The sequence below is a fragment of the Neolamprologus multifasciatus genome, chromosome 14, assembly GCF_963576455.1.
Source record: "Neolamprologus multifasciatus chromosome 14, fNeoMul1.2, whole genome shotgun sequence".
Classification (NCBI taxonomy): Eukaryota; Metazoa; Chordata; class Actinopteri; order Cichliformes; family Cichlidae; genus Neolamprologus; species Neolamprologus multifasciatus.
This window is the reverse complement of record NC_140452.1, coordinates 12,432,095-12,446,066: the sequence shown is the minus strand read 5'-3', so window position 1 is coordinate 12,446,066 and position 13,972 is coordinate 12,432,095. Positions and strand designations below refer to the sequence as shown.

General features: G+C 41.3%; 2 protein-coding genes across 7 annotated transcripts in view; one reads left to right on the top strand and one right to left on the bottom strand.

Annotated features, from left to right (window-relative positions):
• dclk1b (doublecortin-like kinase 1b) overlaps window positions 1-10,214 on the top strand; it is a 29,593-nt gene extending 19,379 nt beyond the window's left edge. Inside the window, exon 16 of one of the 2 annotated variants that reach the window (XM_085131448.1) lies at window positions 7,919-10,214. In XM_085131448.1, the coding sequence (XP_084987574.1) occupies window positions 7,919-8,119 (201 nt within the window). In that variant the 3' untranslated portion in view covers window positions 8,120-10,214. The remainder of the gene's footprint in view (window positions 1-7,918) is intronic. The other variant, XM_085131449.1, reaches the window with a different exon arrangement.
• A 278-nt stretch (window positions 10,215-10,492) lies between these two features.
• nbeab (neurobeachin b) overlaps window positions 10,493-13,972 on the bottom strand; it is a 207,833-nt gene continuing 204,353 nt past the window's right edge. For all 5 annotated transcript variants that reach the window (XM_085131434.1, XM_085131435.1, XM_085131438.1 and 2 more), the window contains one exon: window positions 10,493-12,149. In XM_085131434.1, the coding sequence (XP_084987560.1) occupies window positions 12,059-12,149 (91 nt within the window). In that variant the 3' untranslated portion in view covers window positions 10,493-12,058. The remainder of the gene's footprint in view (window positions 12,150-13,972) is intronic.

Below are 13,972 nucleotides of genomic sequence, written 5' to 3'. Positions count from 1 at the left end.
TTGAGAGTTTTTTTTAATAAACTGTGCTTCCTCATTTTTATTTTCCAAGATGAAAACATTTTTTTTCTTACTAGAAGTGTTGGCAACATCATAAAAAAGTGGTGGATCTTATTGCCTCTTTTTGCCTTAGAGAAGATGAAGTCATATTTTTTTTCACATAGAGAAAACTTGCAAGGGAAATGCAGCTTTTCACATACAAGTGCATGATGACACTGGCTCATCTTTTTTTTTTTTTTTTTTTTTTTTTTTTTTTTCTTTTCGCCTGTCCCATTTGGTTCTTTAGCCGTCAGAATTGTTGTCTGAAGACCAACAAGGATACCCAATGGATTTATTTTGCCAAATGGATCATCATGGCATTGCCGTATTGGTCCATTTGATCGACCTTTGTTTTTATTATTTATTTTATTTTCAGTTGTTACAGACGGGACAGACATGAGTGAGGGATAGGAAAGGGAGAAAGAAAGAGGAAGGAAAAGAAAAACAGAAGGGGAGAGGGACAGTGAGAAAGGGGGGAAGAAAAAATATCTCCGGGATCACCTGTTGAGAGAAAAAGAATAGAAAACAAGCAAAAAAAAAACCACACAATGCAACATACTATACACAACACCATCGCATTAATCTAGCTAAGTGAAAACAGCAGTAAATACTAAATATTGAATGTTGTTGTGCAGCACGCAGGACAGACAGCGCACAATGTGCTTTGAAGTAGCAGCCAAGAAAGGTGTGATTTAAGTCTACGAATAGTGAACACCCATGTGCACACCTGTGTGGATCGGCGCGCTTGTATTCAAATGGTTTCCCCATGTAATGGTCTGCTAGAGGATGTAGAGAGCCATAGCCCCGTCCCCCAGGGCATGAAGCAGGCATGGAGGAGATCCAGGCCCCAGACATCCAGAGGCCCCAGAGTGCAAGAGCCCAAGGAGGACCACCGGAGGGGCATCCGTGCCACCTTCATGGGAAGGGCTGAGGATCCCCAGATGAGGGGTCACCCAGTAGCCACCGGGCAGAAGCTAGAGGGGGCTGCACCGGCGTGCCCGCTGGCTCTGCCGGCAGCCAGCTGTGCCAGAGTGAACCGAGCCGCAGGCACAGAGGCCGGAGGCCCGAGGGCCCCCCGCGCCCCGGAAGAGGCCTGACCGAGCAGCAGGCGCCAGGCCCCGCCAAGTAGTCACCGGGAGTGAGCTGGTACATACCTGAGCGCCCAGCCCCGGACACCAAGAACCACCAACGCACCGACCCCTGAGGGCATCAGTCACCGGCAGGGAGTGTGGTGAGGGGAGATAGGCCTCCACACTTTGGAGGGCCTTGGAGTTCCCAGAGAGGTGAAGTCTAAGACCCGACCTGACATATAGACACAGACAAACAGGCACACACAGACACAGACATGCATTCCCACCCTCATGCACACATATACAAACACTCAGCACTCACCCAACGCAGGAATAAACGTAAATGGACATGTACACACAATCACACTCCCCAAACATACTCTATATCCCGGGTCCAGGTATCCTCACCCCCAGAGATGGAAACGGCACCCAGACCCAAGAGATGTTACCCTTCCCTCCGGGGTGGAGGCAAGCAGACCGCCCCAGGCTCCGCAGCAGCAGGGAGGCCAATCGGACAGCCAGCATCTCTTCCCAGCCCCCCCGCCCCGATGGCTAGCAGAGAACAGGGGTGTGTTAAGACCCCATACCTCCCTCCTCCCGCTCAAGTGTAGTGTTGCTGCGTGTTGCTCTAAAGTGTATTTAAAACAAGGGAGAGCATGGTGCTGCTGCCAGAGAGCAGCAGGTGTTAGCACGGCCCCTCCCGAGAACCCTCAATGTCTACATGGATTTAAAATTGAGAGGTGGGCACCGGCGCCAGAGGCAGGTTTGAATACACAGACCGTCTACTGGACGCCGTTAACGTGCCCACCCTCAAGGCCCTATATATATATATATGTGTGTGTTATGAGAGTGTAAGTAATGTGGATGTCTAAGTTGTGAGATAAAATTGAGGCACAGGTGGCCAGAAGAGGACAGAGGGGGGGGGAATGTCTCCCCTGCACCCTGGTGACACACCCGCACCCCAAAGCCCTACCTGTGTGGGTGGGTGTGGTGGAGCGTGAAGAGGGAGGCAGACGGGGATGGGGAGGAAAAGAAGGGAGGGGAGGGTGTCCCTCCCTAGGGCCAGCTCCCCCGCTGACCCCAATATGCACCCCCGTCCTCTGGTATCCACCAAGGCAAGGGAGCCCAGGCCCATCCAGACCGGGGCCTACGGCAGCAACACCGCCAAGCCCCACAGGACCCGGGGCAGCCCACTCTACCCCACCGCAGAGGAAACTGTACCCACCCCAACATTCAATCATCTCCCAGACTACACAAGACACAGACACCCAGGTTAAGTTTATTCTCCACCTCTCCTATGTCTCTCCCCCACCTGCAGAGTGGACTCCTGCAAAGATGGAACAACCTCCCTGCCAGTTCAAGAGCCCCCCGGTTAGGCCGATGCACAAGAGGCCCCCTGCGCCAGGGCTGAGCCCCCGTGCACCCACCCGCCCACAACCTCGGCGACACACCGACGAGGACCGAAGCCCCCAAGGCCCAGCCAGAGCCCCAGCACGGAGGCGAAGCACCCCCGAACCCCAAACCCCCACGCCCGCCCCGGATCCACTCAGGGGCAGCCAGGCCACCAGGCCAGTAACCTACGTCCGCCAGCACAGACCATCCTCCAGCCCCGCTGCACGCGGCCACGAGGAGAACAACCTCTGAGAGCGACCAGAGCCACTAACCAGGTTATGAACACAACCCCCGGGTTAAGCCCTCCAGGGATAACGTCTCTAGGGGTCCTCCAGGTGCCCTAAGCCCATCCCAACCTCCACATCAACCACAATAGCCAAGGCGGGACCAAACCACGACCCCCCACCCCCGCTAGGTGATGGAGCCGATCAAAGGAGCCCAGAGGGATTGATCTAATGTGGTGGCAGAGGCTATATCGAGACTAATGTGATCTATTAGATAGTTTCTGTATTGGCTAGAATTAAGATTATTTTTATTTTTCCAGTTCATGAGGACCGTTTTCTTGGCGATGCATAGGGCAATAAAAACCATGTGGACTGTATTAATTTCTGTAGTGACATCATCCAAATTTCCCAACAAGCATACTAAAGGGGAGGTTGGAATTTTACATTTCAGACACTTTGATAAGTCCTCACATATCTCGTGCCAAAACTTCTGCACTGGTGGACAGAACCAAAGAGCGTGGATGTAACTGTCTGGTGTATTGCCTTGACAGTGTGAGCAGTTGTTGGCGGATGTAAAGCCCATCTTAAACATTCGATGACCTGTATAGTGCACTCTATGCAGTATTTTGTATTGTATTAATTGCAGATTGGGATTTTTAATAAATTTAAAGGTTTTTAAGCAAATCTGAGACCAGACGTTTTGGTCTAAGCTGACTGATAAATCTGCTTCCCACTTTGCAATAGGAAGGGATATTGATTCATCTATTTTAGAAAGTGTTCTGTATATTTTAGATAATAGTTTGGGGGATTTAAGAGTAAGAAATTGAACCACACTTGGTGGTGTTTGTAATTCAACTTGACTGAGGTTAAATTTCTTTTTTACTATGGATTTAATTTGTTGATATTCTAAAAATCTTTTCTTGTTGATCCCATATTGTGTAACTAGTCTGTCAAATGGAATAAATTCTGTTCCCTCTAATATATGTTCTAAGTATTTAATTCCTTTACAACTCCATTCTGGGAAATTAATCATATTTTTGTTTTGTAATATGTCAGGGTTATTCCAGATAGGTGTACGTTTGCATGGGATTAATGAAGACTCCGTTATTTTTAGAAACTCCCACCATGCTGACAGAGAAAAGCTGATGTTGATGCTTTTAAAGCATTCATGTCTTTTGATGTTTGAGCTAATAAATGGTAGGTCTGAAATCTCTAGATCATTGCATAGTGCCTGTTCAACATCTAGCCAGGGCTCATCTAAGAGGGTACATTTTAACCATTCTGAGATGAACTGAAGCCTGTTGGCTAAGAAGTATTGGTGAAAATTAGGCAGATCTAGTCCTCCTCTATCCTTGGTTCTTTGTAGCGTTTTTAAGCTGATGCGCGGGGGTTTATCTTTCCAAAGGAATTTAGAAATATGTGAATCCAGAGATCTGAACCAATCTTGTGATGGTTTGTTAGGGATCATTAAAAATAAGTAATTTATTTTTGGCAAGATCATCATTTTTATAGTGGCGACCCTTCCCATGAGTGATATGGGTAGAGATTTCCATCTAGTCAGATCGCCTTCTACTTTCTTTAGAAGTGGGATGTGGTTTAATTTAATTAAGTCTGAAAGCATAGGAGAAACAATAATACCTAAATATTTAATATTTCCAGATTGTAGTGGGGCAGAAGATGAATTGTGGAAGGAGCAGTTAATGGGAAGAACTGTAGATTTTGGCCAGTTAATTGAATAGTCTGAAACTCTTGAAAACCAGTTTATTAGAGTAATTACCTCAGAGAGGTTGATTTGTGAGTTTTGCAGAAAAAGCAACACATCATCTGCATAGAGACTGATTTTATGTTCTACGTTATTACATTTTATGCCCTTAATTGTTGTAGCCTGTCTAAGTGCTGCTGCTAGAGGTTCGATAAAAATTGCAAAAAGTGAAGGGGAGAGTGGGCATCCCTGTCTGGTGCCCCTCAGGAGACAAAAGCTGGAGGATGTCTGGTCATTTGTTCTGATACGAGCTGTTGGGGAATTGTATAATATTCTTATCCAATTTATGAAAGAGTTTCCAAAACCAAATTTGTGTAAAGTTGCAAATAAAAATTTCCAGTTAACTCTGTCAAATGCTTTTTCTGCATCTAGAGATAATATTATGGTTTCAATGTTTTTATTGTATGAGTAGTCTATTAAATTAAGAAATCTACGAGTATTTGTTGAGGAGTGCCGACCTTTTATGAAACCAGTTTGGTCAGGATGAATTAAGAGGGGAGTTATTTTCTCTAATCTCTTTGAGAGAGCTTTGCAGATTATTTTAAGGTCTACATTTATAAGGGATATTGGACGATAACTTGAGGGAAATAAAGGGTCTTTTCCTGGTTTTAGCAGGAGACTAATGTTAGCAGAATTCATATTTGGTGGTAGTCTGCCATTTTTCTTGATTTCCTGCAACATTCCATGGAATACTGGTGCCAAAATTGTCCAGAATTCTTTGTAGAATTCTGCAGGAAAGCCGTCTGGACCTGGAGCTTTATTAATGGGCATACTTATCAGGGCTTCCTGGAGTTCACCTGGCGTCAGTGGCGAATCCAGTGCCATTGCTTGACTGTCTAGTAATTTTGGAAGAGTTACGTTGTCAAGAAACAAATCAATTTCATTTTTAGACGGGTTTATTTGTGGTGAATATAAAGTTTCATAGAAATCCCTAAAAATCTTGTTTATTCTTCCAGGGTCATATATTGTGTTCCCTGATAAATCTTTAGTGGCACATATAGTTGTTTTTTCTTTATTTATTTTTAACTGGTTTGCTAGAAATCGACCTGGTTTGTTACTGTGTTCAAAATTCTGCAAGCGAAGTCTTTGTACAAGGAATTGTGTTTTTCTATTAATAATTTCATTTAATTCTAGTTTTGTTTTGCATATTTTGTTCATTATTTCTTGATCTTGGTGGAACGCGTAGGCTTCTTCTAAGGATTTGATGGTTTTTTCTAATTCCTGAATATTTTTGTTTTCTTCTTTCTTTTTGTGTGATGAGAAAGAAATTATTTTACCTCTCATCACAGCTTTTCCTGCTTCCCATAGAACAGAAGCCGATGTTCCGGGAGTGTCATTAAAGTCTAAATATGAAGTCCATTCCTTTTTAAAATATTTAATAAAGTCTTCATCTTTAAGTAGTGATGTGTTAAATCTCCAGTTTTTACTTGGCGTAGTATTATTCTTGTGTATTAGTGTTAAAGATACAGGAGCATGATCGCTGACAGCTATAGGGTGAATCTCAGTGTCTGAAATGTCACTCAGCAGTGAGCTGCTGACCAAAAAATAATCCAGACGAGAGTAGGAGTGATGAACATGTGAGAAGAAAGTATATTCCTTACTGTTGGGGTGAAGGGAGCGCCATGCATCGCAAAGGCCATAGTCGCTCATATACTGTTTGATTATATTTGTGGATTGCCAATTGCGCTGAGTTCCTGTTGTGTTGAGCCTATCCATTTCTTCATTTAGTCCAAGGTTGAGGTCGCCTCCAAGAATGAGTGTGCAATCAAGGTGTTCAGAGAGTGCACTAAAAAATCCGTGGAAGAATGAGGGTTCATCAACATTTGGACCATATATACTTACAATACATAGTTTTTTGTTCAATATTGATAGTTTAATAATTAGAAATCTACCCTCTGGATCCATAACTGTATCAAGTACTGTAAAATTAACATTTTTATGTATTAAAATTGCTACTCCTCTTTGTCTAGAATTATAACAAGCTGCAAACACATTAGGAAACTCAGGTGTTTTAAGTTCGTTTAAACCTGTAACAGGTCTGTGAGTTTCTTGTAATAAAACAACATCTGCCTGTAGTTTTTTAAGCTGGTTAAATATCTTTAACCTCTTTCCTCTGGTGCCAGCCCCATTTACATTCCATGTGACAAACCTCAGCATGCCCATAATTGTGTGTGTATGTCTAATGATGTAAGCTGGGTGTTCCGTTTAGACGGGTGGAGAAAATGTGGAAACATCACTTGTTTGTAAATAGAAAGAGAAAAAAGTGTGGTGATAGGCTCCATAAGTCTGACTATGTGTGTGACTATTCACTAATATGAACAAGCGTGGCTTGCGTATGTGTCCTGTAAGTCTGTGCTTGCTGTGAGGCTGTTGTAAATGTGCTGCCGTTGAGCGTGTGTGTTTGCGTGATCGTGGTGCGAATATATGGAGAAATAGAGGGTGTTGTTTGTAGGTGAGTGGGGAAGTAGGTGATCACAGCAGTGAAAGACAAGAGAAAGAAAGAAACCACATAAAGTGTGAGCGACAACAAAAAAAAGAAAAGAAACGGAAACATTCCAATTAAAGTAATGACGGAGGGTGACGGTGTTATATCTGCTATGACATCATACTGATATTACTAGGTTCAACCCATGTTAAAGGAGAAAGTGTGAATGAATAAGAAAAGAGTGTAGCGGGTTCTTATCTGGAGTGCAGTCAATATAACCACGGTGTGGTGCCGGGGTCGCGGTAGAGCTGTCCGTCCACGTAGAGCCGGTCCACGGCGATGACAGCGCGGGAGCCTTTCTGCATGAAGCTACGTCGGACTGGGAACAGGACCTTGCGTCGTTCCAGGATCTCTTTGGGGAACTGGTCGTTCACGCTGAAGTCCGTTCCTTTCAGTTCCCTGCCGCGACTCTTCACCATAGTGCTTAAATAAAGTGAGTGCTTTCATGGCAAAGTGCTGGCAGTCTCCATTTCCCATCTCCCAAGGGTTTGACATATTGCCCATCAGTGGATCCCTTTTCATGCCTCATCATATCCTTCACTTTATCACCTTACATCATCTCATTTGGGCTGTAGCAGGTAGCTGCACAGTTTTCCTTGCCATCTACTTATTTTGCATTTAAAAAGGTTGTTTGAGAGTTTTTTTTAATAAACTGTGCTTCCTCATTTTTATTTTCCAAGATGAAAACATTTTTTTTCTTACTAGAAGTGTTGGCAACATCATAAAAAAGTGGTGGATCTTATTGCCTCTTTTTGCCTTAGAGAAGATGAAGTCATATTTTTTTTCACATAGAGAAAACTTGCAAGGGAAATGCAGCTTTTCACATACAAGTGCATGATGACACTGGCTCATCTAAAATGTACCTCATGCCTCAGTGAGTGGATGCCAATCCTCATTGATCTGGCTCTCTAGATACACTAACAATTGCTGCTGTGTCACCCTCTCTCAGACCACGCCACTTGATAAAGAGAAGCAAGTTTTCCGACGAAGACGCCACCAGGATGTAAAGGCCCACCTCCCTCATGGTATCCGTGCCAGCCCCTCCCATGGCGCAAACCGTGGCCTTTCCCCTGCTGAGGTCACTTCAGAGTCCGAAGACTATTCTCCAAGTTCGGCTGACACTGTCCGTTCACCCACTTCTCCATTCTAAAAGCCTCCCTGGAGTGACAGTGCCATCCACTCCTCTGTGGAAAAAGAGGCAGAGGGTTTGATTGGTGTAGTCTGTTGACTTGAGCTTTCACAGACTGAATAATTACCCTTACCTGTTTTACACCCCCCCCCCCCCCCCCCCCCACCCCACCCCCATGTCATGTTACCTTTATTTCAATTCTTGAATGCATTTAAGAGAGAAGTCTAGTCTGGATCTGGAGCTTTATATTTTTATGCCCAAGTTCAAATGGCACATCTTTGTATCACTTAAAGTTCAAAATATTCTAATAATGCAGGCTCTCAGTTCACCCATTAAAACCTCTATTTGTAACAGGCTGTATTTGCTAATGTCTCTTCAAGGCTGTCCTTCCAATGAGCTCACTCTGTCCTAATTGGCTAACTTCCACAGGTTGGGCTCCCCTCTGCACGGACTTTAGCTGGCTCTTGGGCTTCAGAGCTATGAAAACAAACATCAGTAGTCAGGTTTCAGTATTTTTCTATTTCCCCTAAATGTAAACTTTGCAAATCTGCATTTTTGAGCCTGAACAACTCACTGAAGAATTTTCCAACAAAGACATCCACTAACATTGAATGCTGTTTTTTTAAAAAAGCTTTTGTGTAGGCTTCTGTGATAATTATATCAATTATATAAATTACAGAAAATCACAAGATGCATGTTGTTTCCCCTTCCCCTCCAAAAAGCCAACAAGCTGTTTAGGCCCTGTCAAGTGGCAAATACTGGTTCATTGTAGTACTTTGGAGCCCTCTGCTGGTTAATATTGTATCCTACAGGAAGTAAAGCTTTTTGAAACCAAACCTTAGCCTCTAAATATTAAATTACATTCAGTAAATGACCGGTACATATCTGATTTCAGCTTGTTAATATTAACAGTGTCGGCCAACCTTCTGTTGTACTGTAAGGCAAACAGTAATCGTGCTGTAGCACTTGACTTTGTGGTGCATAAACCATTGACACGTTATTTGAAAGGACTTCAGACATGCTGCCAAATAAGTATTTCCTGGACCTAACAGAATGACGACAATTCTTGTCTTGCCACATAGTAGTTTCTCAAAGAGAAGATGGGCCACTGATATTTAACTGATGGTTTAGCTTCCCTGTGTGCTCGAGGATGATTACTGAAATGGTTCTGTTACACATCTGTGAGAGTGATTGCAGTTCACTTGTGGTGCATATGAATGTCAATGCTGTAGTTGGTAATAGGTGCATATTTTAAGGCCTTGCCTTGACACATATAGATTTAAGTGCAATTAGGTATACTGCGCTCTTGGGCAGTATACCTATCAAATGCTGTGTGTCCTTTGTAATACTTGCATATTTGAGAATGTGCTGCTGGGATTATTGGAATGTCAAACACTTCCCTATCACATTAGGGTAACTGGTGCAACATGGTTGATTTTCACACACTGAAATAAGAACCAAGTTAAATAATAGTAATACAACAGTGCTTCCAGTAAAATCTGTAATTTTAATATTTCTCTTCATTACATTAATTTGTTGAATGTTTCTTTCAGTGATCACATCAAATATGACTGAGCAATTTTAGGTCACTAGACTTTCTGTGCTTTGTCTAATTGCTCCAAGCATTGGTTCACAGGGGACAAAATATTCATTATTATGACTGTCCTCTTTCCTTTTTCATAAACTGTAATCTGCATGTGTGCTGATATGCATCCCAAATCAGTTGTTCTGGTCTTCTACTGTTGAACATACGCTTGTCAGATATAAAACCATTCCTTTTACCATTATACGTGTTGCCTAGATGAATGAACTTTGGTAAAGGCAGAGTGTAGTCATACACAGCTAAGATTTGTATATACTTAGTCGTGTGAAGTTACTGGTGTTAAACTGACTTTGTTGTAAAAAGGGCTTTTGTTTTTCAATTGAAGGGATCAAACCCAAAAAGCACAAGAAAAGCAAATTGTGAGTTTTGGGGAATGTGCTGAATCTTCACCAAAAGAGTATGTAATGTTTACATACGGTGTGCCAAAACGGGGTATAAAAGAATTGTTGTTTACCCATATTCCATAAATGTAAGGATGCTGTACAACAATCTGAATGAGAACAAAAATAAAAAGAGGGGAAAATATTGCTGTGGTTAAAAAGCAAACTTCTAACAATGTACTCTGCACAGAAACCAAACCTGAGAATAAAATGATTTAATTTGTGAGTCAGTGACTTTTTGCAACACCAGATGGCAGTATGACCAAACACCACATCAATTCCACCTCCAGCTACTTATAACATTTACTGCACTACTGTTATAAACACCTTATTATAGAGTAATCACATACATGAGTAAAATCTCAAGAATTACTCTTGAGCTGACTACAGTGTATGCAATCAATTAAAAACAACAAAACAAGAAATTCAGCATACAGTTGCCAGTTTTGACCTAATTGTTTCCTCCTGGAACATTTGCAGAATCATTATACTGTGTACTGATTGAAATAAAAATGAACTGCTTCATTCGGATATATTGTTAATGATATGACATTTTTATTCACAATAATGACACGATTTTCACAGGAAAGAAAAACCAGTGCCTTCAGGATTTTATAACATGCAAAATATTCAGCTTTGGGTAGGTAGGTTTATGTCTTGTAGCACCTGTTTAAAAAAAAATAAAAATTAACTGCTAACTCCATCAGTTTGCATATTTTTGTTCATTTGACAGCTCATGGAACTCAACTTCTCCTTGCTTTATTTAAATCCAGACTCAATAGCTTTCATATCACCAAAAATAGACCATACTCATATTTATACTACTGTCCTCTTCATTAATATATCATTTTGTTACACATCTCATTGACCTATTTGTTGAACATGTCATAATATTGCTTTCAGAGCATGGAGTTATGGAGGACAGAAAATTGCAAAAGAAGAATAACTTAAAAAAAGTGATAAGTGATATACACAAAGAACAGTATAAATGTTTGCAGTGCCAGAAATTGTAGAATGTCTTTAAAAATGGCACTTTCAGCTTTACCATAAACACGTTGACAATCATTAGACAATCCAACAAATCTGATATTTTAATCATTCGATGTTTTTTGGAAGAAACAAACAATGTCTAAAAATAAATGCATGTTCCACGTGACAAACTTGAATCGGTATACAATCTTTTCATATTTTCCATTAATAAACAATATAGTCCCCGATTTAAAATAAATTTGGAAATATCCATATTTATGACATGGTCAAACGGTTTTCACAAAGGACACACTGAATTTCCATATAGACATTCAAACACAACAAATTAACAGTAAACATTGTCTTTTCACATACACATACACTTGACCACTGTTAACGATAAGCAAAAAAGGGTCGTATACGTGGAACTAACCAACTAATATCTGAAGAGCAATGAAAACCCTTGCAACATTTATACATGGTGTGATGGAACATGGTGGGTAGTCTAACAGCATTTAGATCTTTGCAAGTCTTTATAAGGAAGAAACACTTTAGACTGTCCTTTTTTACAGGTTGAGCATTTTTTTTCTTAGAAAAATGTTCCAAGTATCTGCCATACAAATGTTGTATAAATGTTCCTCATTTTGTTTCGCATTTTCACAGTTGAAACAGGAACATTAAGTATGTTTTAATAACTTAACTGTGTAATTTTGTTAATTGGAGTTGATTTCAGTCTTCTCTTATCCAGGACAGCAGACCTGCTTGACTCATTTGGGTAAATACTTCAGCTGGTGCTCAGGTGAAAACCAACAAACTGACTCCAGATTGTTTAGCAGCAGACATGTGTTCGCCTCAGAGGCCAGATGAACACATGCAAGAACACACAGTCCTTCATCGTGCTGATGTCCCCAGCATCTTGGATTCTCTGCAGCACAACTCGGTCACTGGTTGATAGGTTTCCCTCTTAATTCTCCACACTAGCCTCCTGCTGCACGTATCCACCTCGCGTCAGTACCTGTTCTGATGCTCGTAGTGCCAGCGGTTGAAATCTATGTTAAATGCCACAATGCTGCCAGAGGCCATGCCGGTGATCAAAGTCCTAAAAGGCAACAAAACAAGGAATAAATACCAGATATGATATTCCAATGTTAGAAAACTACTGGAAAATGTAAATATTCTTTCTATAACTTAATGCTATTCTAAAGGTGTGTGAATGAGAGCGAGAAACCAACATGCGTCAAAATATGTTCACTGTTTAAGCGTACTTCCATGCATCTGAATGATTTGTTAAAATCCCCACAGTGAGTGAATGAAACCGGTGCAGGAGGTCATGAGGGGCTGTGACAGTAAATTACTGAGTTCCTCTGACAACTCAAGTGGACCACTGAGTCCCACTGTCTTTCCGTAAGTGCCCTATGCCCCAAGTGTCCACATCTGGCTGGTATGTAGGAAAAGCAGCTGATTTCACAGGGTCGTCTTATACTGCTACACCCCGAGGGCTAAAATGCTCCAGCACAATGAACAGAGCTTTAGCAGAATGTCCTTCTGTAAAGGGAGTCAAGGAGCCCAGCTCACTTAGATTACCTATTGTCAACTTATTGAGAAAAGACACTGCAGCTGAATCGAGGGGTTCTTCAAATATTTAAGTGATTTAAGTGGTGGTTTAATACTTGTTTAATGTAACAAAATAAATTAAAAAAATTCAGTTTCCTCCAACTAGCCACTGCTTGTCTTAAATGGTTATTTAAGCACCTTTGATGGTGCAGATTTAAGAACTAATGTTTGGATATATAAGTGTGTACGAACAAAAATCATATGTGCTCACAAAGTTGAAGGGCATATGTGCATGTGTGTTTTTTTAAAGCAAATTGAGCCTGATTTGGTGAAATGAAAAGTGAGACATGAACTTAAAAAAAATAGAGTTTGCTCTTCTAATTAACATATTGTTCCTGTTTATATGTTCAATGTAACATTTACAAACTGTATTAGAAATAAAATTCAATTAAATTCTTTCACTAAATCCTAATCTACAGTTTTAAGTGCTGTAAATAATTGTGGCAGATCAACTTTTGATGTGAAAACAAATCTGTTTTTGCCTCCGATTTGTCGTCCGACTGTTTTATTCAGTAGTTTGATTCGAGTGCTGAGATCACAAAATAAAACGCTTTTGCTCGTCTTAGCTTTTCTAGTGACTGTTTAAATTGAACATTTTCAATTTAAATACTTTCAACTTAACTTTTCAGTTCAAGCATTTTTTTGTTCTTTTCACTGCTATATCTAATCGCCTGTGGTTTGTTTGTTTTTAAACACAAAAAATTAATTCAGGGTGTGTCCACATCCATTCATAGCCAAAGATTGGAGTGGAAATCAGGCTCATGCACATGCATTCAATTTTGCTATGATTGAGATTGACACAGCTTTATAAATCTGATGAAAATGTTGCACATTTATGCCTTGTTGATTACACACACTTGAAATCAAGTTTTATGCATTTAGCCCGAGGTCTCTGTTTTTGGATAGGCCTGTAAATACTGAGGGATATTTGGCCTGTGGCTGTGAAGTGAAGCTTGAATGTTCCGGCTCTCTAACCTCTCTTGACTGCCAGGGTCACATGATGACATCAGGCTTTGAGCCCCAAAGTGGACACTGCCGTCTGTGAGTCCAGACACCCGTTATATGACTCTTGACAAATCTTGTGGAGAAATAACTTTCAGGACAAACAAGGGGCTGACCTGCCTTTAGATTTCTGCCGCATGTATGTGTGCTGGCCAGTGTCCGAAATATATGCATTTGCACCCCCTGTAATTTTTGTCTCTATGGCAACTGTAAGTGCTATTTAAAGGAAGCGGATGGTGACTATTCCCAAACTAAACCACATTGACATGAACAACAGGAAACACAAGGCTTGTTTCCTGAATCTAT